At 40.1% G+C, this 26,325-nt stretch overlaps 1 protein-coding gene across 1 annotated transcript in view; it reads left to right on the top strand.

Moving 5' to 3' along the window:
• LOC111236575 (transcription factor SOX-6-like) overlaps positions 1 to 18,924 on the top strand; it is a 130,130-nt gene extending 111,206 nt beyond the window's left edge. The window contains exons 14-17 of the mRNA XM_022765364.1: positions 9,499 to 9,604; positions 16,537 to 16,710; positions 17,508 to 17,724; positions 18,541 to 18,924. Coding sequence (XP_022621085.1) covers positions 9,499 to 9,604; positions 16,537 to 16,710; positions 17,508 to 17,724; positions 18,541 to 18,847 — 804 coding nt within the window. The 3' untranslated portion in view covers positions 18,848 to 18,924. The remainder of the gene's footprint in view (positions 1 to 9,498; positions 9,605 to 16,536; positions 16,711 to 17,507; positions 17,725 to 18,540) is intronic.
• The last annotated feature ends 7,401 nt before the right edge of the window (positions 18,925 to 26,325 follow it).

The following is a 26,325-nucleotide window of genomic DNA, read 5'->3' on the forward strand; positions in this document are numbered from 1 at the left end:
TAAGAGCTGGCATACTTCAGTATGTGCATGTCCGATTACTGAAATTAGTATGAATATGTTTGTGTGTGCGTGTTTAGAGGGCTCGGCGTTGTTGATGTTGGTGTGAGGGCCGTGACAGGCCATGGCAGTGCCCGGTGTGGGTTACGAAGACTCTGAAGTCTCTGCCCAATTAAAGCAGACTTGCAGCCCTCTCCGTCCCCTGACACGGGATGGGGCTGCTTTGTACCAGGAGCACACACTCCCAGGGATTCCCTTTAAAAATATCTTCAATCGATGAGTCAATCAAGGAGAGAAAAAAGCTGTCCTCCTCTCTTCAGCTTGATGCCATGTTGCCAGTTGGCTGTGAGGAGCAGGCAGGAACTGGGAGCGATGCTCATTAATATTTCAGTACCTGATACTTTCAACCAACAGCCTCAACTAGGTCAATGTATATGTAAAAAAGTCAATGAATATCTATTTTGACTTCCCCCTAATTTGGTGTTTGGAAGAGATCACTGTCTATGCAGGTGGCAATCAACTATGCTCTTACTGAAGTGAAGCAAATAAATTAGTGCAGCCCACAGAGAGGACAGAGATGTAGGCTCTCCTGCACTTATCCCTTACTAACCAGAAGAAAAAAAATCTTAACAATAATGAATCAATACATTTGGTCTTTTTTTTTTTTTTTTACCATGTCATAATTTCTCTTTAAATTTAAACAAGTCAACAGGAATATCATCTTGTTTTTAGCTTTCTTTGTTTTCATGGTACACAACATGGTTACAGTTACAACATGGTATGTGAAGCTTTTAGCATGAGTATGTAAGCACCCTATTTTCAGTCACAGTAGCTGGTGGTCAACCAAGCAGCCGAATCTGCCATGACATGAAAGCAGTAAATGAACAATGCCTGTAAGGAGCCAAATTCACAGCCTCTCCTTAGCAGGTAGAGCTTAATGGTATTTTCACTCCCTGCTTTTGTAGGATTTAGTTTTGTTTCCTCTGAGTTTTGGACTTGTCTGTTCAACCTATGTTAAAGCAATCATCTCAGAGGAGGAGGATGCTTTTCTCTTTTGTTGTTTTTCTTTTCTTTTCTTTTTCCTTAAGGATTTTCTGCTTGAAATAGTCAGTCACTCCTCACCTGTAATCTACCTTTTGTCTGTGTTTGCCACCTGAGAAGCATGAGTGTGCTTTTAAGAAAGGGATAGTGTGTGTGTGAGTGTGTGTGTGTATGCTTGGTGGGTAGGGTAGGTAAATGTTAAGTACTAATAAAGGGGCCATATTAGTTAGATCATAGTACTGACACACAAAAATAAAATACCAGATAATAATTAGACTACGTTCTGGTGGAAAATGTGATTGGTGCATCGTACCACCCTCTCATTTGAAGTAATTGAGATCCCACACACATAGCTGTGTGTTTCTTGCAAGGCCAAGACCAACTAATATCAATAATTGAAAGCATCACCTCAGGTAATATGTTTCTGTTTTCATTACATCATTTATATGTCTTGTTGAATGACACCTTAACCGAGCTCATGCTCGACTCTCTGGCTCGTGCAAATCACAGTGAGATATTGTCACCCCTTAGTTTCAGTGACACTGGTCCTATTAGGATGGTGTGAAATTAGAGGCACGCTTTATCAAGTCAGCTAAAAGAATTGCCCCATCATCTTCATCCTTTGGCTGCAATAAAGAACAGCAGGTTGTAATTCAGCGGTGCAATGAGAGAGAAGGAGAGAGAGTCTTTTGCTGATACAAGCCAACGGACTAGAAAGGTTTGAATGCCCTGGATAAAAGCTTTCACTTTGGTCAGTTTCAGAATATTAATATTTCAAGAAAGCGCCTCACCTGACATAAATATGGTGTGGTCTTTAATAGCTTTCCTCCCAGTCTCTTGTTTGGAAGTTTATCATAGTGAAAGCTTACATGAAGAAGATTCTGGAAAGGTAACATAAATGGGATTAAGGAGAGGTTAAGATCATCCAGTGTGGCTGTTAGAGGGGGATATTAAATATTGATTTATCCCACTGTAATGACCGGGCAGAGGAGTGGGTCTAAGTGCTGCTTACAGATGGATCAATTCATCTTTTCATACAAAGTGTGTCTGAACAGTACAATGCATTCCTCCCTAACCTTTATCACCATAGCTCTAGCTCTGTCTCTCCCTCCCTCCCTGGCCATTGACCTAGGAGAACATGGTGTAGATCAGACTCTCTGTTCTACAGTATACAAGCCTTTAACCTGAGGACATGTAAAATATTCATGCTTTACTGGAGCAGATTTTCTTGCTTGTCTTTTTATTTGTCTGTTTTCACTATATCCCATCAGTACAATAAAACCTTTTACAACCCTTCTGCAATTTACCTTTTTGAAATATTTATCTAAAGATATTATTGTCTGCAGAGGGCAATTACTTTGTTCCATTATTTACCATCTCCTCCTCACCCGGTGGAAGCTTTTACCTAGAATGCACCAGCGTGCCTACAGTCAAATACGGTACATCTCAATCCATTTGTAACCATTTGAATTGTTTCCCTCTATTATGCACTGTAGCCATAACTGGCCATGCTGTTTTTCAGGGTCATGGGTGAAGGTGAAAATGTAACTTCCCCCGTGTGGCCCTCATTGTATTCAGACAGTATATACAGCTTACATAATTAAGCGATAGAATTTTCATTGTATGGAAACTGTAAATTATAAATTGCTTGTTGATTTGAACCTGAATTATTTAATTTCAGCTTCAGTGACTGTTTTCTCTGTCACAAAAGAAAACAAAATCTATTTAAAGTCCCTGACTGAGGTGGTGTCCAATGTGACTGGTTAGGAAAAACACAGCAGAGATGAGAGTCGGCCACTGGCCAACCAGAGAAAAAGAGATAAAAGTCTTATCACATTTTGGCCAAATGACAGACCAGTCATGTGGCCCAAATCTGCTGTTTATTGGCCCTGGGGCAATGGCCAAGCCTTGTCGTTGATCCCTGCATAGTCAGGTATGACTGATTTCCCGTGCTTCAGTTCAGATAGATGTTGCATATGTGACGTCCTGGAGGTTGTGTAGGATGAAATATATTCCTCTGCTGACATGTCCCTAACTGGAATCAAAAGGTGAAAGGCCAGTGTATTAACCTATTGAACTGCCCTTTTCCGCCCTGCAGCACGTCCTCTCCTCAGTATTGATGACTACAATTGTCCATTTCCCGTATCCCAAAGCTCAGCCTGTAAATATTCAAATGGAGCTTACACTGGTGCTCCACAAAATCCAGACTCCTAACCTATTGGTTATAGTGGTTATACTGTTCCCTTCTGCATGTGTATGTGTGTGATTTTGTGTGCGCGCGTGCATACATGTGCATGCACGTGTGTGTGTGTGTGTATGTGATGCCAGGGCCCTATTCAGGCAAAGCCCTCACAAAGACTTTGAATATAATCTTGTCTGGTCTGCAGCCCTGGAAGCAATTTTCTGCTCCTTTTCGACTGCTGTCTTGGAAATTGCAAACCAAGGCGTTTTGGCTGCAATGTAAATCCTTGGCATACAAGGGTTTGCCCATCCAAATTAGATTATGCTCAGCTCCCAGACACTGGCTGTAGCCAGCAAGTGCTATTGTGAAGATTGCTTACATTAATGCTTTGTCCAATTGTTCACGTTTGCCAAAAGAATAAAAATAATGTATGACTCTGTATAATATGCGCCTGTGCAAGTGTGCGTGTCTGCGGGCTCCTGTTCCAGGTCAGGTCTTTTGCTCTGTCTCGCCTCTTCCCCAGAAAGACATCAAAACTGCATCTTGGTAGGGTCATTTGGCGGTGGTAGCTCCATTATTTTCTACAGTTGTCATTTTACATGGTGAATTTCTGGCCTGCTGCAGTTGCTCAGAAAAGCTGCTGGCCTCAGTGGCAAAGACCTGTGATGCCGCGTACACCACAAGGCACATACAACAAAGAGCGAGGAAAAGAATAGACCACAAAGAACCATTTATAGTCTATGGTATTGTTGCAGTAGAAACATAATGGCTCCAGTGTCCAACAAGTCTTGAGGTTTTGTCCATGTGTGAAAGGGCTTTGGTAATGCTGCAGTTTCTAATATCCTGCTGTTTGCAACCTGGACGGTTTGATAAGGCTGAAGATTTCAGCTTCAACTTCAAATTCCCGGGAGGACCGAGAGAACGGTTCTGGATCATTGAGGACTGGAAAGCCGTAAAAGTACATGATGTCAACACAAATGATCTCAGCAGTGTGGAGCAGAGCATAAACACACACTCCTAAAATTATGACATTTTCAGCACATCTGAGTCTAATTGAGGACAACACACAGTTAAATATGTATAATACATTTAAAAGTATCACAGAATGTCCCAAAGTAGACACCCAGACCTGCAGAAGAAATCCAATTGTTTTGACTAGGTTTTTATTTTTCTGGGTTTGACTTGACTTGTTGTCTCCAACATAAAATAACTCATCCTGAATAATGATAGCATATCCTTTTAATAAAAACAAACAATAAACATTAAACTGGCACAAAGCCCAGAGTGGGGTTCGCTCGCCATTTCCTTACATAGTTTAAGCTCCTTAATTTAATTAAAGGCCTTTCTTCCCTCAGTTTTAAACAAATGAGGTGATGCCCTGGCAGTACAAATGGGACTGGAATAGCTGGCCATCTCTGCACTGTGTGATGTTGAGGATGACTACTATAGAACAGATGCCAGCCTTTTGTGGCTGCTACTGTTGATTCTCCTGCTGCCTGCATTAGCCTTAGCAAGGGGAGAGCACAGGGTAAAAAGAGTGCAACAGCCTGAATGAAAGGAACTGTGGGTTTACCGCATGGCTGGATGTACTTAACATTTAAATGGTTCAAAACTAGCAAAAACTACTGGAAAGCTGCAGACTTATAAATAACATTGCAACTGGTTACAATAAAAATACAAAACAGATGAGGCGCTGAGTTGTGAGGAGCTGTAGCCATGTTAAAGTGCAGTCTTTGTCTCCATCAGGGCTGGGACAGATTGTTGAGGGGCTTAGTCTGAGACCCTCAGAGAGAAGACTCTGAGGGCCAGACCACAGTGATGACTGACACTTGATACACAAAGCCCTGTATTGTGGTCAGAGAGCCACTGCCTTCAACTTGCCACATACCAGGTGTGTGATATAACCAGAGCCAGTTCAGCACATTATCAAACATAAGCGGCTGTTTAGGGTCTTGCAGCTGTTAAAGGTTCCAATCATGACAATTTTAAACACATGCGATCATATAATTTCCAATGCTAAGGAAACATGGATGAGATTTTACCAATACTCTAGAGATCTCAGAAAGTACAGTAGTGATTGCTGTCAGATTTCACAGAAACATGTCATTTACTGTATATGCATACATATATGGCCAAAAAAAATCCAGACTATTATATGACTTTAAGTTGGCAACTGGTGAGTTTTGGAAGGACTAAAATGTGTCATGTCTGCCAGCTGCCTGAAAGAAATGAAGCAGTTTTCTCTTTAAATAATCATTCTGATGTCAAAATGTTTTGGCGAGAAAACATGCCAGCTTAATCTGTGCCTGTAGCATCTGGTTTACCTTATTCCTTTCTCAACATGGAGTAAGGTCATTTTGGCCACAAAATCACACAAATTGGAAAAAAAAAAGTTACTATCAGTGATTATCAGCAAGGCAAATATGTATTTAGTAATTATTTAAATTAAAACAAAATTAACAAAATTATGTTTTGGACCTGGTTTGTCCATTTTCATCAAGGGATCAACAACACTTGGGACTGATTAAACGTAAAAGTGTCCAAACCTCTCTGCCACGACTACTGCCTGGTACAGTGAAGCATCTCTTCACCTTGGCTGAGCTCTTTCATCAGAGCAACAGCAGAGGCAGGTTAAAAAAAAAAAAAAAAAACCTTCTAGACAAACTGATACCCAACAAACTGAGCTGACAACTGCACGCTGATCTGCACCACAGTCTACCTTACTACTGAGAGTATTTTTCTTTCATCTGTATTTGAACAATCTCAGGCCATATGGCTTTGCATATAGCCCAGAGCTATTTACAAAGGAGAGAGTGAAGGAGTGTCAGGATTGGCAGTGTGTTGCTTAAATATAGGGCAGGAGTAGGCACAATACACAGGGCCGTCCGCCACCCGCCTCTGCCCAGAATACACCCTGTGGGCAGAGCAGCAGGCCTCCGGCACATGTTCTGTGGCCGGCCAGATTAAAGCTCTCTTTACAGCACTGACAAGGGCTCTTCTGGGTTCCCTCGCCCAAGAAGTTCCACTCTCTGACTCTGCTATCTATTCTCTTTATACTTCTCTCTCTTTCTCTTCCTGTGGGTCTCGCAACTTCACTGGACTGGCTCATGACTTCACAGGGCAACCATGTGCAACTGAACAAAATGCATCTGTTACCAAACTTTAAAGACAAAAGACTGCACAGGCAGGGCAGATGAGATTATTGTGGGTGGCAGTTTTCCACTACAGCTTAGAGTGCACTGCTATAATTTTAGTTTTGGGGTGGAGAGCTCCATGCTGAAGTCATTTGAGGGAGGGACAGGTTGCTTTGCCAGCAGTTGTGGTCAGATTGGGAGGGGAATAATGTGTACTGTTACATCTTTTGTTTCCTGTCTCTTTATCTTTACCTCTTCTCATCATCCTTGATTTGTTCTTTCATTTGACTTTGTTTATGTTCCCTTTCTTTCAAAGGCCTTTCAGCATTTAGCAGCACTCATTTTGTGTATTTTTTGCGTTCAAAGTTGTTTTTTTATCATTCTCTTGCACTGCACATTATAAATACCTTTTTATATCAGCCATATACTGATGGGCTCCCTCTCTTTCACTCTCTCCCTCTCGTTTCCTGGCAGGAAGGCCAGCTTCCCCAGATACTGCATGTCCTCTGCTACTTCTCTTTGTCAGAGTGATCAGTAAAAATTTAATGACACTATAAAATAATAAAAGTGCCATTAATTTATCACAGCACTTGATGCGTGGGCAGTAAAGAAGCATTAGTTCACTGAATATTTTCCAGCCTTAAAACAAAACCCCGATGCTGTGCAGATAATTTATGTTCCTAATTTCAACTATAATTCTAATTCACAGATATAAATTACCAAACTTATAACCAATAAGTATATTAAACTCAGTATATAAAATTTTATGAAAATTTGTGGTGCCATATTGCAGATAGTCTAATATTAATTAGCATAGATAACAGAGGGAAGGGAGGAATACTTAATGTAACCACATCTTTATATTATAGTATGTAAAATGCTGCCTCGTATAAAGTATATGTACATGTTCTCTATATAACTACAAGAACGCCCCTGATACTTTTAATGTCAAATGAAGCTACCCCAAAGAATGCTCAAACAAGAGCCTCATTCAGTCTCATTCCCAGCTGTCTAATGTGCTGATGTTCACTAATCATATGACTGTGCAGTGAAGAAAGAAGTTCAACACTGAGCTAGTTATTAATGAAATTCATTGATTGATGGCCCCTGTTCTCTCTCCTTCTCAGCCCAACATGATGCTTAATGATCATGAGTTTATAAAAGGACTTGATTGATCAGGAGGGACCAGCGAAGCGCAGAAGAGGGACGAGATGACTACTTTATTACAGATATACAGTACCCATGAACGCTGTGTCTTCCTAGTGGACTGTCCAAGTAGCATCTAAAGCAGCACCATTGCCCATCCAGCTAATAGCACATAAGTCACTTTGTCATCGGGCTGCTAGCTTCTTTCATTAAGAGCAATAATGTGGCTGGGTGATGAATACGGCTCTGTGTATGTGCATGCTCGCGCATGTGTTGCTTTACACAGAATGTGACACCGAGAAAGGCACCACACTCCATCTTCTCTTTACAAAGCATCCTCTTGCCCAGCAGGGACCACCACATATGTCATAATTAGAAAACACTTAAGTAAGCAAAGGGCCGTCAGATAGACAGGCTCTAATCACAGGCCATAAGCAGGTAGTGGTTAATTGTATATCAGAATCACTCAGCTGGCTATAAATAATGACTGCTACTTCAAGTATGATGGTAAATTGCAGTGCTCTTTCTGTCTCTCTCAGTCCTTTCTTTTGAGGAATAGTTCTTGAATAAATAAAAGCATGAGGAAAATCAAAATACTGTGAAAGGCCTCAAATGGACTTGAACTATCTCCATCCTTCATCTTGTCATCTTTTTTAACCCTCAGGAAAAAAAAGGTTATACAAAAGAAAAAAAAAACATTTCAGAAAGGTTTCTTAATTTATTTTTTTTCTAAAATGTGCTGTAATTACAGATGTCTATTGTTGGCAACATGATTTTATTTGTCAGGGGAAGACAACTAAATAAATTAAATGCAGCTGAAAAAAATAATATTTTTACTTACAATAGTTACATCTGCTTAATTTTTTAGCACCTTCTCCTGTTAGAGGAGGGAAAAACATTCCCTGTGGGGGAAAAGTGAAAAAACAACAAAACGGTGCAATGCATTACAAAGACGGGGCTAAAAGATTAATGTGTGTGCTGGTGTCGGTGTGTGTGGCATGGGAGCTGTTAGTATTGTGTGAGGGCTCTACCTGAGTATCTGTTCAGACTGCATGTGATAGGCGTGTTTAGAAAAGAAAGAGGCAGAGGTCAGTGCAGACATTACATCTTTGGCAGAGACTGAACGCTCACCCTGAGAGTAAAACAAATGCTTTTTTTCTGAATGGTGGCAACATGCCTGCTTTTAGTGTCATCCAGGCGAAACCTAGGGGGGGAGAGATTATTTGTATCATGCAGAGTCAAAGTGTCCATCTCCTAGTTGAGTCTTTAGAGAGGAAGACAGCCCTTTGCTAATGCCCTGTGTATTCACTGAGGAAGTAGGTCATTCAACAATGGAGCCAGCAGCAGTCGGCACTCTCCCCTTGCATAATACATTAAGTGTAATGTGCAGCAACTATTCAGAGGCCCCCCGAAAGCTGTTATTTTATTCTGTAAATGCACACGGACATGACATTTAATATTGTCACGGAGCGCTGAATGACAGGGTTTCATTGTGTGTCAAGTACAACATGATGCCAAGTTTAATCTGAGCACAAAGCGACATGACAAACGGGAAAACACGGTGTGTTCTCCAAAGCATGAACTCTGAATAAATGATGGGCGCTGAGCTCTGGGCGCTGTAGACTGGAAGGGAGGATGTAAGGAGAAGATTACAGAGGAAAATCTGAGCACTGCAAAGAGGGCCACGGCCCCATTGTGTGCTTGGGATCACAAAGTATCCTTCTGTAAATCTATTTACAGCACCCCTGGCCCTCACTGTCTCTCTGCCTCCTGTCATCCATTATAGCAGCTGCTGAATAGAGAGATGAGAGAGGAAAAAGCTACATCTAGCTCATGTCAAAAGAGCAGCTCTTCAAAAGAACATCCATTTATCAAAGACACTTTCATTCTTTTCAAAATTTCAGATTCCTGATGGGGTTATTTTTTACAATTCTATCACTGTAAAAACGTGCATGTATGTGTTTGTTTGTGTACCTGACTGTTTGTATTTCTCTGCAGGAGAGGGCGCATTTTGAGAGCATTGGGCACCACCTCGGCAAGCTGGGTGAGGAAGGGAAGATCGGCCACAGAGTTATTGACCTCACCAGGCCAGAGGATCTAGATGGTATGGCCACATGAGTTTCTCTCTTTTTTGTTTTAATTGCATGTCATTGTAACTGACTGCGTCCACATCTGATGATGTTATGTTTCCTGATGAACTCTGAAAGCAAAAGGAGTTTTGACGGCTGATAAAGGCCGCTACTCCACCTGGCTATGTGTTTCAGAATTAGATTGGTAGAGTGGTTTGTGTGGGTGTGTGCAGAAACATGTGCGTGTGTGTAAGAGAGATGTGGGGGTTGGGGTGAATGCCGTTTGAAATGAGCCGTGGCTCCGAGGTTTTCACAGGTAGGTGAGCGGAGGACAAGGATGTCTGAGGACAAAGCTGGCTCTTTTCCAAGCTCGGCTCCTGTTGCTGTTGTGCTTGTTTGAGGTCCTGGGCACAGGGGTGTAAATTCGGGTTGCACCAGTGTGACAAAGCGTCATCTCCTTTTGTGGCACTGGCTCCTACACAGGAGCAAGGAGTACCTCCGTGCACCAATGTTTGTCCGACATAAATATTTGTGGCAGTTTCCATGGCACTTCAGAGCCAGAGCAAAGAGGAAAATGGTTCTGACTCATCTTTGATGCCTCAAAGAGTCTCAAGGCAGAGGGTAAGATATTTCTCAGGACAATGTAACCCATCAACAACTTTAAATAGCATCTTAGACACATTTCCCATCGGTTTTAGAAAGAAATGCTCCTGCATAATTGGTTCACGTAGACTTTTATAAATAAAAAAAAAAAAGGTAATGTTTTTTCTACTTCCCATAAAAAAAAATTGTTTACCAACTCCAAAGCAACCGTATTTTTTTTACTTGTCTAGTTTCACATCACACCCAATCCTGAAGATGAGAATTAGAGGTGTATTTAGTGGATTCATTGACATTTTTCCCATGTGAGCCACAGAAGCAGATCCCATCCCACCCGTCTGACTCCTTGGACAGATGTGCTTCCAGTTCTCATTCTGCCAGTGGGAACCTTCCTTCTGTGGCTGCTGTGGAGTCAGGACTGAAACAGAGCGCACACCAGGGCAGTTGTGTCCTTTTAAGTCCTGCTCAGGGCCGAGGGAAAGGCTCTCGCCAGACGCCTCGCATCAGTGTTCCCAGTGGGCTATGGATTAGGAGCAAGCAGAGGTTAAAGGAGAGGAGAGGTCCTCTTCTCAGGGGGAAATGGCTGGGAGCCACAGCAGCACACATAACTCAAAACACACAGTTAACATTTCTCCTCTTACGCCACAAATATATCTGTCTGTCTCTTTCAGCTTCACTAACAGGGAAACACATGGTTGAATCATGTGAACCACAAAGTGTTTACTCTTCTGAGAAGATGTTTACTTTGAAATCCTTATTGTGAGGATTTTGTTCTCTTTGAACCAATGGAGGCTTGGCTCCCTGGCATACCTTTATATATATATAAACATACATTAATTATGTAATCTCCTGTTATTTGGGATTTCTTTAATAACCTACAAAGCACTGATTGACAGATTCACAGGTGACAGGTCATGCAGATGTCATGGTTAAAACTGGGCTAAATGCGGTTGTTGAAGTTTTTTTTTATGGCTTTACGTATTCAAGTTGTTTACATGGCATTTAAAAAACAAATAAAAATACAGTCCATTTGTATTCTACTGGAGCAATGATTATATATGATAAATATGTCATAAACCAAACTTAGCCCTGTTTTATCCCAGGCATCTGGATGTCTTTTGATCTGGAAATTATCAAGCAAGTTATTACTGAATACCTTTTGGAAGTTGTAATTATTTTTGGGAGCATTTCAGTACGGAAGACGGGAAAGTTATTTGGAATCTCTCTTTGTATCTTTACACACTTTTTCTTAGTAATTCAAAACACACTGCATATACTTTGGTGTTTCCTGAAAAGGAAAATTACTGGGTGTACCTCCCAACCCTTACATACTGTATGGTGTGAAAGCCCCTTGGTGTGCAGCAGCTTTCCCTCCAGAACAGAGCAGCCACACTGAGCGGGCCCAGTGTACAGCGTACCTCTGTCATCACAGCAGTTCACAGAAAGCTTTAGGTTGCTTAAGCTAATATTTGCAAAGCATGCAGCAACCAAAGTTCTAACGAATAGGACTCTGAAAAAAGTGGCAAAGGAATGGAAATAGATAGGATTTCCTTCATTTTACAAAGCCACGAGCCACGCGCACGATCCCACCGCAAATTTCATTAGGTCTTTTTAAGCTCTCATGAAAATATTACCAAATACCACAAAGGCCTCAGCCTGGGTTGGCCCTTTGTTCATTCACATATGGCAGTTCGGAGTTGCTGTGCAGCTGAGGTTGTGTGTTTGTCTAAACCGCCCCCACCACTGAGGGTCCGCAGAGAACAAAGAGGTTGTTGAGAGATATGTGGAGACAGGAAACAGAATTAATCTAAACGCCCAGTGTGATAATATCAACCAGAGAGTGAGAAAAGATGAAGCTTCAGCCAAACAGTGTCTCTAACAAAGTCCTCATGGAATAGGATGAGAAGAACAGTAGCGTTGCATTGTTGTTACAGATCACTGTTGATGGGTTTCTTTACTTTGGTTGCTGTGAGCTGTTCTTATATGAGTTGATTGTTTGAAGAGGTCTTTGTTGCTGTTTTCCTTGCACTGAGGCTGTGGGAATCAAGCTCTGGCTTTTATTGCCGAGGACTTTCCTTGAAGAAAGCTTAGATGAGGAGGCTCAGACATGATTTATCAAGTCGCAACAACAATAGTTGAATAGGTCATCGCAATCAATAAGAAAGTTCTGTTTTGAAGATGGCTAATTCAACTTTAGCCCCAATAGAACAAATTTCTGTGTTGCTGTTTCTCTGTGTGTGCACGCATCTCCTTTTGTGAGTGCAAAGCTGGGACGTTGTGAAAGATTAGACTCCACTTTTAGGCTAAATGCACAAGAGAGGGGATAGAGCAGACAAAAGTGAAAGCCATAGCCTGCATGTTGAAACAGGTTGGCTGTTTGTTCCTAAGTTAACATGTGCGTGCATTCACACTCACTCTCTCTCAAAGACACACACACACACACACACACACACACACACACACACACACACACACACGCTCCAGAAAACTCAAATCATCCGAACTGTAAAAGAAAAAAAAAGGATTGGCATGTTATAATAGGGCTTATATCACTTGTAATTTGTAATGGTTTAATTGCTGTGAGCTCAGGCTAGAGCAGGGGCACTGAGCGCCGTGTCCTGTCTGTCCATACACATTAATCTAGCCTGATCCTGCTCTGAGGGAGAGGCTCTATTGTCAGCAGTAAATGCCTTCAGTCAGAGGTGTTATATTTGATCCCAACAGGGAGGGCTTGGCAGGTTTGCGTGATTGTTGCCTGCTCACTGAGGCTCATCCTCTTGAGCGGATTCCTGGGTGACATTATGTGTCTGCCCGCAGAACAAAGATGAGTAAGGAGGAGAAAAGGGGGAGGAGAGGGGACGGCTGGGGCAGTGCTACCCTCTGGCTTGGTACATGGTCGAGTCTGAGCCTGCAGCTCACAGGTGTGATAGGCTTTTGGGCCTCACTAGATTCTCTCTCCATTTCTCTCCTTTTTTTCCCCCCCTACTTCCTCGTTATTCGCTCTCCTTTCTTCATTTTTTATCCCCCACCCCCCACGCTTCGTGCACACACACAATCATTCTTTCTCACTGTAATTCATGCTGCTCATCTGCAGTGTTTCCAGGAGAGACAAATTAAAAGGGGATTCTCATATCGCTCTGTCACACTTGAGCTGCAGGCCTCATGAATCACAATAAATTCTATTAAGCAGCTCTCCCTCTGTTACGCTCCCTCCCCAGCTACCACCCAGGGGGGCTGCCCCTGTCACTGCTAAACATCTGTGTTTATTTACACAATCACACACCTAACTAACTGATTCCTAAATGTCCTGCCCCTCCTGGAAAAAAAAAATGTTAATGCTCATTTGCAAAATGTCAGAGCAGTGTCATGATTTTCAATGAAAAGACAGAAACAATGTTGAGGCAAATTGCATGTTGCAGTTTCTAGGGATTTTCTAAGACTGGCTGCTAATGCACAGGATGCCTCTGATTAAGTCATATATATTATCCGGGGTGGAAGGGGGGGCAATTTTATCCACCCATTAAGTCTTGCATGCTCTTATGCAATGTTTGTACCGTAATCAGTAATATTACAGTGAAGACTTTGATATTATTTCAGGTCAAAGGTCAAACTCTGTTAGGCTGTTGGTTTCCCAGGGGCAGTCTTAGGTCTGAGTCAGCTTGAAACCTTCATCACTTTGTTGTTTACACATCCAGGACCAAAGCACCTGCCTCAGTACGGATGAAAGTAAATGATGTAACACTGCCGTTGTGCATTTCAGTGTCTTTCTGTAGCATCAGGCAGAGCAGGCAGCCACTTTCCCATGTGCCATACCTCATCTGGCTTCCCTCCAATGAACCAAGTCACGTGGCTGGTTTCCTGGCTAACTATGGATGTGGCACTAGCTGATGGCAGGCAGTTGTTTTGTCCCCCTCCCCGTAAGAAGCTCACCTCTGCCCGTATGCATGCACACCAGTATATAAATTGCTGAATCAGTGTCAGTGATAGAGTAATGGCACGGGAGGCATCGTAAATTACAGCAAGCGATCCCGGGGTGCAGACACTGGCTGTCGTGTCTGAGTGAGCGCTGCGCTCCTGAGCTAATGAATACCTTCATCTGGCCCCGGCAGTCAGCAGATTGCCCCGCGTTGATGGATACTGTCAGCCCTCCGCCACACCACATTTCATTGCACAATAAACATGGTTGTCAAAACCAAACAAAGTGAAATCAATTCATCCTGTACAGTGAGTGCATGCTAAATGAAATTAACGTACTGTGGGGTTCGGTGGCAGCAAAGGTAGTGTATTATTTCTGAATTCATGATGGCTTTAGGGCCTATAACATTCTAGGAGGCAAAGGCAAACAGACAGAATATGACATGTCACCCACGTAGTTTGAGAAAGTGTTTACAAAAGTGAAACAACACCTTTTAAATATTCTAATTTCCTATTTTTGTGCATTTGTCTAAGTTAGTATATTTATATGCACGTACCAGTTCCAGGCCATTCCATGTATAACTAAATTGAGAGACTAAGAAAAAGCAGAGGTTTCGAATATTAAGCTTGCTCTATCAACACCTTGATGAAGACGATCATGTGAAAAAAAAAATTGAAAATATTCTCAAGTCAAAATATTTCATTCACTATTTGGTGAAAAAAATTACACTTGATATTTGAAACACAAGACTATGACAATCTAAGGCTAAAAAGAATAATTGTCAGAATATATATTGATTTTAACTTCTATTTTAAGAGAAGGTTTTCTTTTTGCCCCCAAAATGTTCTTACACATGTTTTTTTTCCCTCTTTTTTCTTAACGTGCTTCGCTTAAGACAGAAATGATTTTGAGTTGAGACTTATGTGGGCAGCAGCTAGTGCAGTGTCACAATGTGAAAAAACATTTTTCACCAGACTCCCAGATGAAGGCGAGCCTCTGTGCATCACAAATGTAGCTGTTTGACTGTTAAACATGAGCTGGTGAAAATTGATTTGGGGAGCCTTTGTACTGGGAGAAACAGGTTTCCTAGTGGGCAGCTGGACTTCAAACACACTCTGTGCGCATAATCCAACTTCCACCACGCCCCCATCTCAATTATAGGTGGTGGTTCTGTGATTACATATATTGCTTTTCCAGCACTTGTCTCCTATAATAGTTCTGAAAAGAAGACATGCTTTTCCGAAGTGAAGACACTTTTCAGCATCTTCAGTGATTAGAGCAGAGCGAGGTTTCTGTGGATTTGGAATTAATGCCTCTGCACAGCCCTCCATTACTCATTAAGAGTTTGATTTTGTTTATCAGCTGAAATAATAATAGAAATCAAACCCCAGGTAACATGTGCCAAGGCTGCTAGTGGAATGGTCTAATGAGAAGGCTTCACATGTGGATGATGAAATATGCATGAGTCATCCCAAGCTTTCTTTTCCAGATTTGAGATCATTAAAGATGTATCGTAGCATATGGAAGGCTTTTTTTGTCTTATTTTTCAAGCCTTGTTTATCAACATGTTTTTGTTTGTTTAAATATTCATACTGCTTTTATTTAATTCTTTCACATCTTACATATAAAAGGAAGCAAATGCGCATGCAAACAGAAATCATTATCAGTCTGATGTACAGTTTAATACTGAGAGAAACTCCCTTATGCTGATTGTGAATGCCCTGATTGAGAAACAGCACTTTGCAGAAACGGCACTCTCTCTCATCGCAAATGTGAGCCTGGTTTGTTTGTTTTTGTGTGTGTGTGTGTGTGTGTGTGTGTGTGTGTGTGTGTGTGTGTGTGTGTGTGTGTATAAGGAGTGAGAAGGAAAGAAGAAAGAGCGTGTCTGAATTTATTTGTGCATATATGTTTTAAAATGTACTTTGGAAGAATGCTTTATCAAGATTTTCCAGCTTCCCTCTGTGATTCTTTTTAAAGACTGCCTCAAGTCCAGTGTTTGTGTCTTATGTTGGCACCCTTGCACTATGGACACTATGAATGTCAAGTTGAAATGTACGTAGCAGAGAAGAGAAGTGTGAATACTTGCAGACAAAATATTTAACTGCCATTGAAGTCCAAGGTCTTCCTCTTTTGATTTTGGATAGACCCTCTTAAGCTGACATTGTATTCACTTTTATCGCACATAAAATGAAAACCTGTCAAGTCAGGTTTTCCACTCAATAAAAAGTCTACGCCCTCTAGGAGGGTCTGTAGCCCTGCACTCATCTGAAACAATGTTCATGATGATGATAGCAGCGACAAAAGAAGATTAAGGAGAGTTTGAAAATGGCTCGTCATTTAATCAATGTCTTGCCTCGCTCTCTCTTCTTGTTCCTGCTCTGGCTATTCCAGGGTCCAAGGAAGTCAATGGCTCTGCAGATAAACCCCAACCCTATTATTGTTGGCCAACAGGAGGCGCTGGATCTACTGAGGCCCGAGTCTTCAGGGAATCTCGAGGAAGGAACAACAACGAACCCCACATTAAAAGGCCGATGAATGCATTCATGGTGTGGGCCAAGGATGAGCGGCGCAAGATCCTCCAGGCCTTTCCCGACATGCACAACTCCAACATAAGCAAGATTTTGGGTAAGACCTTCTAAATCAAGTCCAGTAAATATTTATAGGCTGATAAAAGTGATAAATATGCAGTGTTTACAGCTTCTTTCATGACGCACTGTAGAGGTGGAGAACTACTTTTATGTGTAAGACAGCAGATATTTTATGAGATTTCCTTAATCAGAATTTTGGTAATACCTTACAGACTTAGCAAGCATTTTGTACATTCAGATGTGGGTTTATTCTGCACTGATAGGTAAAGTTGATCTGACAAAGCAGCCAGTATCTAAAGGAGGGAAGGTGTGTTATCTCGTAGGCCACTGTGAATCAGTTCACCTCAGCATACAGATGGATTTATAGCCCATCGCTACCATAAGTGTTTGTCATGAAAAATGACAGAGGCTAAATGGGTCTTGTCCCCTCAGCATTGGAGTCAATACATCAGAGCTGTTAAAAGTGCTGTCATCCAGTACCTGGTAGCACACTTCACAGAGCTGTATTTACTACACTTGCCTGTTGTTTCTTACCATCTGATATCAAAGTATGTCTCTTGTCTCAGATAATGTGCATAGGCAGGGCTATCAAGAGGTTCATGTGGAATGGACAATAAATCTTGGCACATGACTTTGCTAGAAAACTTCTGCCCTTATTAAGGACAATTCAGATTTACATTAAGCTCTGAGCCAATGTGGTAAAATGTGATTGTGAATTTTAAAATATTGTTGATTCTTTTGACTCTCCATTTTTATCATGATAAATAGCTTTTACTACAATTGTTTTTTCCTTGTGTTCAAATTCAAAAAATCTCAATCTACTGCGTTGTGTAGGTTCTCGGTGGAAGGCCATGTCTAACCAGGACAAGCAGCCATACTATGAGGAGCAGGCCCGTCTGAGTAAGCTCCACCTAGAGAAGTACCCAAACTACAAGTACAAGCCGCGGCCTAAGAGGACCTGCATTATTGACGGAAAAAAACTCCGCATTGGAGAGTACAAGCAGATGATGCGCTCACGGCGACAAGAGATGAGGCAGTTCTTCACTGTGGGGTAGGCACGCAGACACAAATCCCACCATCTAACCACACTAACACACAAACAATCTTAGAGCATACCAACTACACTGTAGCCTTTTGCCTCCCTAGAGCCTGTTCTCATACAATATAAACACCATTTCTTAAAGTCAGTGCTCAGTTAACCTCTACTGTATTGGTTTTAAGACAAGAGCCTGACATGCCCATTAAAATAGTGTTTTTCAATAGCTGTGATTTCATCATTTTAGACAATAGCAGTCTGCAAATGGAGCATAAAGTGCACACATTATTGCAGGATATAAGCTCTAAGTATAGACTTACAGAAGCCTGGAGGGCAGCAGTTTCAACTTAACACTTTAATTTACTGTGTGTGGTTAGCAGGAGAGCCCTTCTCCAGGTGTTCCCATGTCAGTCATAAGCTTCAGTGGCTGGAGTATCAATCATCCAGCACAACAGCAGACAAGAGCAGCACTAACCACGTATTGGTTTTATGTCACCAATAAACTGGGTCGTGTTTCTGAACAGCTCAAAACGGGAGCTGTCAGGAGGACCTCTCTTTTCCCAAATCATTTTCACAGAGCTGCTGGCTTCAAGCAGACTGCTGTGGGAAACCCCTAATCCCGCAATCTAAATTTAAGTGCTGCAACCAAAAAAAAAAAAACAAAAAAAAAAAACATATAGTTTTTTTCTATACTTTTTCCTCTTTCAGCAACACTTTCAGCATTCTTTCCATCTGTTCTTTTATTGTTTTTGAAGGTCAAATTTCTATCGCAAGTAAGTCATGAAGGTATAATTAATGTTAATTTTATCTTTTTTTTTCTCCTACATCCAGACAGCCACCACAGATTCCCATCACTACCAGCGCCAGTATGGTCTATCCCGGGGCCATCACCATGGCGACCACCACACCCTCACCTCAGATGACATCAGAGTGCTCGAGTGCCTCAGCAAGTCCTGAGCCATCCATTCCTGTCATTCAGAGCACCTACAACATGAAGCTAGAGCCCAATACAATGGCAAACAACAGCGAGCCGGTCAATGGCGAGGATGAGATGGACATGTACGAGGATTTTGAGGACGAGCCCAAATCAGACTATAGCAGTGAAAATGACACACAAGAGCCAGTCAGCGCCAACTGAGACCTCTTTAATCGAAGAGGCCAATGCAGACACAACACTCATACAGGACGACGCCCAGAGGGTTGGCCTGATCTGAGGGAAAGAGCAAAAGAAAACAAAAACTACACCACAAAGGTTTAAAAATGTTGTTTTTTTAAAAAAAGATAATGATGTATCGTTTAGGAGCCAGCATGCAGATGTGGCTTCATCAGAATCAAAAGCTATTTGGTCTTAAGTGTTTCTTCAAGTGTGTGAAGCAGTTTGGTTGTGGTAATTTAGATTTTTTTTTCTCATTGTTTATTTTTTTCATTGTGATCATGGACATTTACACAATTAGTTTATTGCCTAGAACAAAAGACGGAACTTGAAATTGAACATTTGATATTTGATATGTGTATATCAAATATCAATATTTGATATAAGATTTGAATTCTTACAATAATTTACCTTGTTTTCCTCTTTAATTAGATCCTTTTGATATATTACATAACTGTTCAAGATGGGAATAATATACTCACTCAGGTATAGTGTGCCAGCCAACAGCTTGTGAATGTTTAAAATCAAGAGTAAAATATTACCAGTACAAAATATCTCAAAATTCATATGGAGTGATTCCAACTTAATACAGAGGGACATTACACATTATTATTATTATTATTATTATTATTATTATTATTATTATTATTATTATTATTAATCATGTTTTTGTTGTTGATTGTTATTATAGAAAATTTAGTGCAGAAGTGCCAAACATTTCAAGTTGTTTCTAAAATCTGTAAAGTCTTTTGGGAGAGGCTTCGTGAGTCTTAGACAATCTCTTGATCTCTTAATGCAGCTTCATTATCCAGTCTTTCTTTAATTTACCCTAAGAGAATAAACAAATGAAACTCAGGAACTTGGAGGCAGCAGGCTCTGCAGGAGGTTACAGTGTATGACATCTTTGGTTGGTAGCCTGTGATGCTAGCTGTTCTCCAGGGAGCCCAATGCAGTGATCATCAATGAAACCGGCCAGCCCTTTCATTTCCTCATCCCAGTCCACACAGAGCACTGTGGCATCTTTCACTCATTTCCAGCTCTGCAACCCAGTCTGACTCACCAAGTTCTTAATCAGAGTGATTGTAATCAGGCCAGAATGCTAAAAGGCCAAAGGCCTCCAATCTGTGGGATTGGAACAGCAGTGAAAGGCAGCTTTGGGGGCATTACAATCTCAAATTGATGTTGTACAATGTGTAGCTACAGTATGTTCTGTTAAACACTTTAGCCCCATTTGGACGGCAAGTTTAAAGTCTTAGGTCTTAGAACTTCTTTTTTTTTTTTCAATCTTAATTCTTTTTAGACATTGTAAATCTTAAACTGACACTAAGAAGTCTTAAAGCAGAGCACAGTCATCGGGTTGATGCAATGAGTTGATTACTGAAGCAGTCTTAAAAGAATTGAAAGTTTATGAGGATATTTCTAAACAGAGAGAAAAGGCTAATATCAAATGTTTCTTAAATTACCTTGTCATATACGTACATATGACAAGGGTTACTTAAAAAGACATATGTTTGCATGAGTGCACTTACATAAATTCTCTTTCTGCCACCTTGAGCCTTATTTTGTAATTTCTAGTAATCTTATCAGCTTTTGGAATGCACTTATCTTTTGCATTTAAAGAAGACAACATGCAATGACTCAGAAACAACAAGGACACAGTCTCTATCCTAAAAAGGCTGACAAGCAGTGACCTTCTGCAGACTGCAGCTAGATAAAGCTCCTCTAGCGGTCAAGGCCTTGATGTTGCCACTCAGATCCTCTTTACAGGGCAGAAGGTCTAAGTGGCTCCCCTCCCTGCCATGCCCTGCTCTGACCCCTGCCTGTGGCAACCTCAGCACCCAGGGGGCGCCATCTGGCTCAGAGAAGGAGAAAACACCAGGGAGGGGTGGGAAACAATAAAAATGGGGTGTGTGTCCCTCATTGTGCTCTCCATCAAAGTGCTGGAAGTAAGGCCTCAACAGGGCTCCCACCCTGGCCCAATCACCAGGCACTGGCGAGCAGATGGAACAAGTACATCAAGCTGTGGGGGATTATTAAAATGACTGACGACTGGGTATCATCTGAAATACAGCATTATTAATGCATGAGTCCAGCTATTCCCCTCCCTTGCCCTTGAACCTGTCCATTTCAGAATGAGAGCAGAGCTTTTTGAAGGATCTGAATGGCTGGTCACTGTATTTAACTGTTAAGATCCCCAATGCTGGTCACTGCATTTTTCTCCCAGCTCTAATTGGTACAGATGGCTCTTTATATCTCTTTAGCACTGTTATCTTCTGTACTCGCATTGTCAATACCCATTCAGTGCTGACTTGCATTGTTTCTACTTCTTGGAAGCATTTATATTAAGTCTTGTAGGTTTTTTTAACCACCACTCATTAATAATTCCTATTTTTTTCCCATCACATCTTTTCTACATTGTTCTCATTTTGAGGTACAAAACATTTTAAGGATGCTCTCCTACAAACAAGCCCAAGTGGATTTCCCTCCAAGTCAACCTGTTTGGTATTTTTAAGCTGTTTGCTCCTGTTTGCTGGTGGTTAGATTGATTTGTATGTGACTGTAAATATTTTCATGACCATGCCACATTGCTTTAGGTGGCTGGTAGTTAAAAAGGACTCTTCACGGAACTGAAACTTGACTGTGCTTATATAGCAAAAAAAAAAAAAAAAAAAAAAAAAAAAAAAAAAAAAAAAAAAAAAAAAAAAGACAAAAAAAAGGAAAGAAAGAAAAAAAAATGACAACAAGAACTCATGAGGAGACGATGTTTCATAAGTGTTATAAGCACTGGATATAAATTGTATTTTTATCAATTCTGATTAATGTGAAGCTGTTTGAGGAAAAACACCATGAATGAACAAAATTACCCAGTTGGACTCAAGTGGGTTTGCTCTCGCAGTTGCCAGATTAAGAGTCTTTTTTTTTTTTTTTTTTTTTTTTGTCTACTTATTTTGTTTATTTATGCAAAGACACATGATGATGAATGAATACTTTCTTTAAGCTTCAGGGCTGCCTAGGGGAGACACTCAGCACAAGAAAGTGAGCAGAAAATTCAACAGCAGGCTCGGTTAGACGTGAAACACCAGACTTCAGACTTCAGTGCATTGTATATTGTATTTGAAACTGTAGAATATCAACATATTGTATTTATTATTAGCCACTGCTGGCTCTAAAATTGTCAGTAAAAACAACAACAACATGGACAATCAAAGAAGAAAAAAACACGTTTGATGAATTGGAGCTAAATATGGTTTTCAGTGAATTCACCATCTCATTTAGATTTTATTGTAAATATAACATAGGAAATATATTTTTGTTCATTAGTAAAGTATAAGTTATGTATTTGGCTGTTCTATTTTATTTTCATTTTTATGTTTTATTTTTGTACATGGTTTCATGTTTTTAAAACCTGACAAGTCACTGTACCTCATGTAGATGCTGATTTTTTTCTCTTTATTGGAAGAGAGCAGTATTGGACCTGAGACAGAGAGAAGCACCTCACTTGCTTATGTTTTGATAATCTTCCCTGGACTATTCAAAGAACTAATCAAAATAAAAACTCATTAGACTTGTGAACATAGGAGTCATTGCAAGTAAGGTACTCATTTAAACAAAAAGCACTTGATGTATAAGAATTATTCAATTATTGTTTTCCCAATCATGATACAATCTAAGTGTTATGCTGTATATCCTCACTTGTGTTTTGTGTTTATTACAGAACTCATTATGTGGCAAATTTCTTATGGGGGGCTGATATCAGCCGAAAAAATTTGCATGCATTTGGCTTGCATTTACATTATCATGATAAACAAAGGTGTTTTTGTGAATGACTGTTTCAAACACAAGTGATGTTTTTAATTTTTTTTTTTTTTTTCCAAAAGGTGGGAGTGTGCAAATATTTATTTGTTTTAATGTGGCAAAATGCACAGACAGTGCAGCCTTCCTAGTTAATTCTCTCCTTGCCATGTTTTTGTATGTTGCTGATTCTTGATGAACATGTTCATGACTATCCAGCCATCTGCAAAGGTAGCCCTCACAATTGTTTTCTCTTAATCCACTTGTTAGACATGCAAATGGTTTGAATGAACAACTGAAGACAAAAGCTTGTATGCTGTTTCAACATTACTTACTGTAATTTGATTTTTTTTTTTTCTGTCTGAACTTTGTGATGTATATGGTGGGAATGTTCTCTGTGTTAATTTAATCAGCACAATTCACTGACATGCTGGACTGACATGCTAGCTGCTGTTCAGAAGTGTAAAATTTGTTGTTCAGGGCAACATTTATAGTTGTCTTTGGTACTTGCTTTTTAGAGTTGTCTCTCAAGCAACACTGTGTGTGGCTCTTCTATCACTGGAGCCATTGTTTTGAAATTGCTGGCAGCCTGATACAATTTTCTGCGTAGAAATCTTTTTTTTTGTTTTGTTTGTTTGTTTGTTTGTTTTTTTCCTGGCAGGTACCTAGGCCCATGGCAAGTATTGTTTGGGTGTTATTAGAGAAAATGAAATACATAGTGTCTGTTGCTGCTTTAAAAAAAAAAAAAGTTTATGTCTGAATATGTAAATAGTTTATCATAATATCTTGTACAGTCCAATGTAAAGTTTTTAATTCAACTTAAAAAAAAATGTTGCCATCACATTTGTGTTCACATTCTTCTTTATACAGTACAAAAGATCAATTATTTGCTAGGGGTATTATTGCTAAAACTAAAAAAAAAAAAAAATGAAAATGTTACTAAATTTTTTTAATGTTTGTTTTGTTTTGCTTGGCTTCAAAGTGTACACCAGCAAGTCTTTAGTTTCCATGTGCAGTATTGACGTGAGGTAAACTTAAGGTGAATAATTTTACAGTGGTGTGTGTGGAGAGCAATCTCCTCAGCTTTGGTAGTATTAATACACTATATCAAGTAAAAACAAACCAATGAGTGACACATTTGGGTGCATCTAGGCACCACAGAAATGTGGATACTGTATATGATTAAATTATCCCCACAGGATCAATTCAGGCATATTATAATGTAACACCATTTTCTGTGTGTCTCAGTCCATTGTAACAATGCAACAGTGGGCTGAATAACTGCCTGTTTAAGCTCATTTACCTCAAGAATTTCCTCCTTTTCTGTAAAAGAGACAGAAATTGTGTTACAGAAAGCTTCTCACATCACTCCATCTTTTGTACTGCTGTTGACACTTACAAATTAAAGAGACATTTTGTTTTAAGATTTGAGTAATTATTTTTTATTGTGGAGGCATTCATCATATCATTTCTACCCATCCAGGTGTTTATATGTAATGTAAATAAATGTGAATGACTTCAATGAAAACAGAGGGGTTGGAACATACGTATTACTGCACAATGAATACAAAACTCTCATGAGAATATTATACGCCTTTCTTATACCTTCCTTCTCTTTTAGATTTCTCCTAAAGAAAAAATTACCCCGATTTTATAAATGAAATTTTACCAGCTGATCATTTACTGTTGTTGATGCTCATTATTCCTAGATATTTAAGCTGACCTCACATCAAGGTCATAGAAAATAAAACTCATGAACACAACATATGAACAGCTTCATTGTGTTTATACTAATTGCTTATTTATTTATTTGTAAAGAAACTTCACAGAAACTATATTACTAAACTATATTGTTCATCTTTACTGTTTTCCTTAATCTGTCACTGTAGTATAAATAAATTATTACTAACAGTGGGTAATAGTACTATTAGTACAATTACATTATGATTAAAAACTTGTGATTAAAAAAATCTTTTTTATTATTATGCTACAACAGGTTATTGATATATTTATAGGTCAATAATGCTTTTAATTATCTGCAGTTGTCTATAAGCATTATACATAAGTAAATAAATAAATATTAAATGACTTATTGTAGGTTAGTGTTAATGTGAAAAAGAATTTATAAACTTGAATGTAATGAATATACCTATTGTGCATGAAGATCAATGACAAATATTTTTAGGGTTTTACATTTTCTGTATTGTACCCTAATATCCAAATACCACTGTGCAAACTTTGCTGGAGGGCTGTACACACTTAATCTAAACTGATGATGTCATCGCAGCAACATGGACACCACCTAGATGAGACATTCTGTGCCACGTTCCCTCGGGCTGATGTTCTACACTTTCCAGCACTGATGCATAATGAATATTTTACTTTAACATTTGTGAAACAAAACTTAACATGTCTGATTCAAAGGTTCTATTTCTGTACAACATGACTTCAAGGAAATCTTCATGTTTGACTGTCAAGAGTGATAATGGCATCTCATGGTGGTGGGATACTGCAATCAAGAAAACACACAGCAGACTACCAGCCTCTGGCCTCACAACAGCCACAGGTGCAAAGGGGAAAGTAACGGTAATGTTAGCGTTGTTTGCTAGTTAACGAACCTATCCTTGCAAAGCAGCTGGATTTCTCGCAAGTGAGAATCCATCTTGCCAGGCTTCAAGCTATTCACTTATGATGTTCCAATACCATTTTTTCTTTCCTGATCCAGTAGTTCAGGCAGTATGAAAAACATTTCCAAAAGTTTTATCAGTAATGGAACAGCTCTAGTTCGGACCAACCAGTGTCCTATGAGGGAGGAACTACTGGTAGCCACACAGGTAAACAGGTAACGCAGAAGGAGTGCCCGTGTGTGTGTGTGTGTGTGTGTATATGTGTATTTATGTGAGTGTGAGTGTGTGTGTGTGTGTGTGTGTGTGTGTGTGTGTGTATGTGTGTATTTATGTGAGTGGTGTGTGTGTGTGTGTGTGTGTGTATGTGTGTGTGTGTGTATGTATGTATTTATGTGAGTGAGTGTGTGTGTGTGTGTGTATTTATGTGAGTGTGTGTGTGTGTGTGTGTGTGTGTGTGTGTGTATGTGTGTATTTATGTGAGTGAGTGTGTGTGTGTGTATGTGTGTATTTATGTGAGTGTGAGTGTGTGTGTGTGTGTGTGTGTGTGTATATATGCATGTGTGTGTGTGACAATGGGGGTAGCAGGAAAACGCTGACTAGAAACTATGTGTTCCTGTAACCTAGCACAGTGTAGTGCACAGCAGTAATACATCATATAATCCAACTTTTACTGATTATTGCCGACATGTTTAAAATAGCCACTAGACTGAATGATGGGATGCTCACAGTTTTCACCAAAATTCTCCCAACAAAAATGTTTAGTCACATAATCAGAAACACTTTCAAACATTATGAAGACTAACATAAATGTAGAAACCACCTCTATATTGCCTTCAGATATGACACAACATGCAGGTATTTGTGTGTGGGTGTGTGTGTGTGTGCGCGCGCCAGAGGTCATCTTGAGAGTTGTAAGCCCAGACTATGTCCATCACTCTTCTCTGGATCTCTGCCATCTATTGCTCATTATCATCATAATTATTATGAGTTCTACACCCTGCTTCCTTTTTAAATAATGTCTTGCTTGATGCAAGGGGTAAAACA

This window comes from Seriola dumerili, unplaced genomic scaffold, assembly GCF_002260705.1.
Source record: "Seriola dumerili isolate Sdu_G_001 unplaced genomic scaffold, Sdu_1.0 BDQW01000674.1, whole genome shotgun sequence".
NCBI lineage: Eukaryota > Metazoa > Chordata > Actinopteri > Carangiformes > Carangidae > Seriola > Seriola dumerili.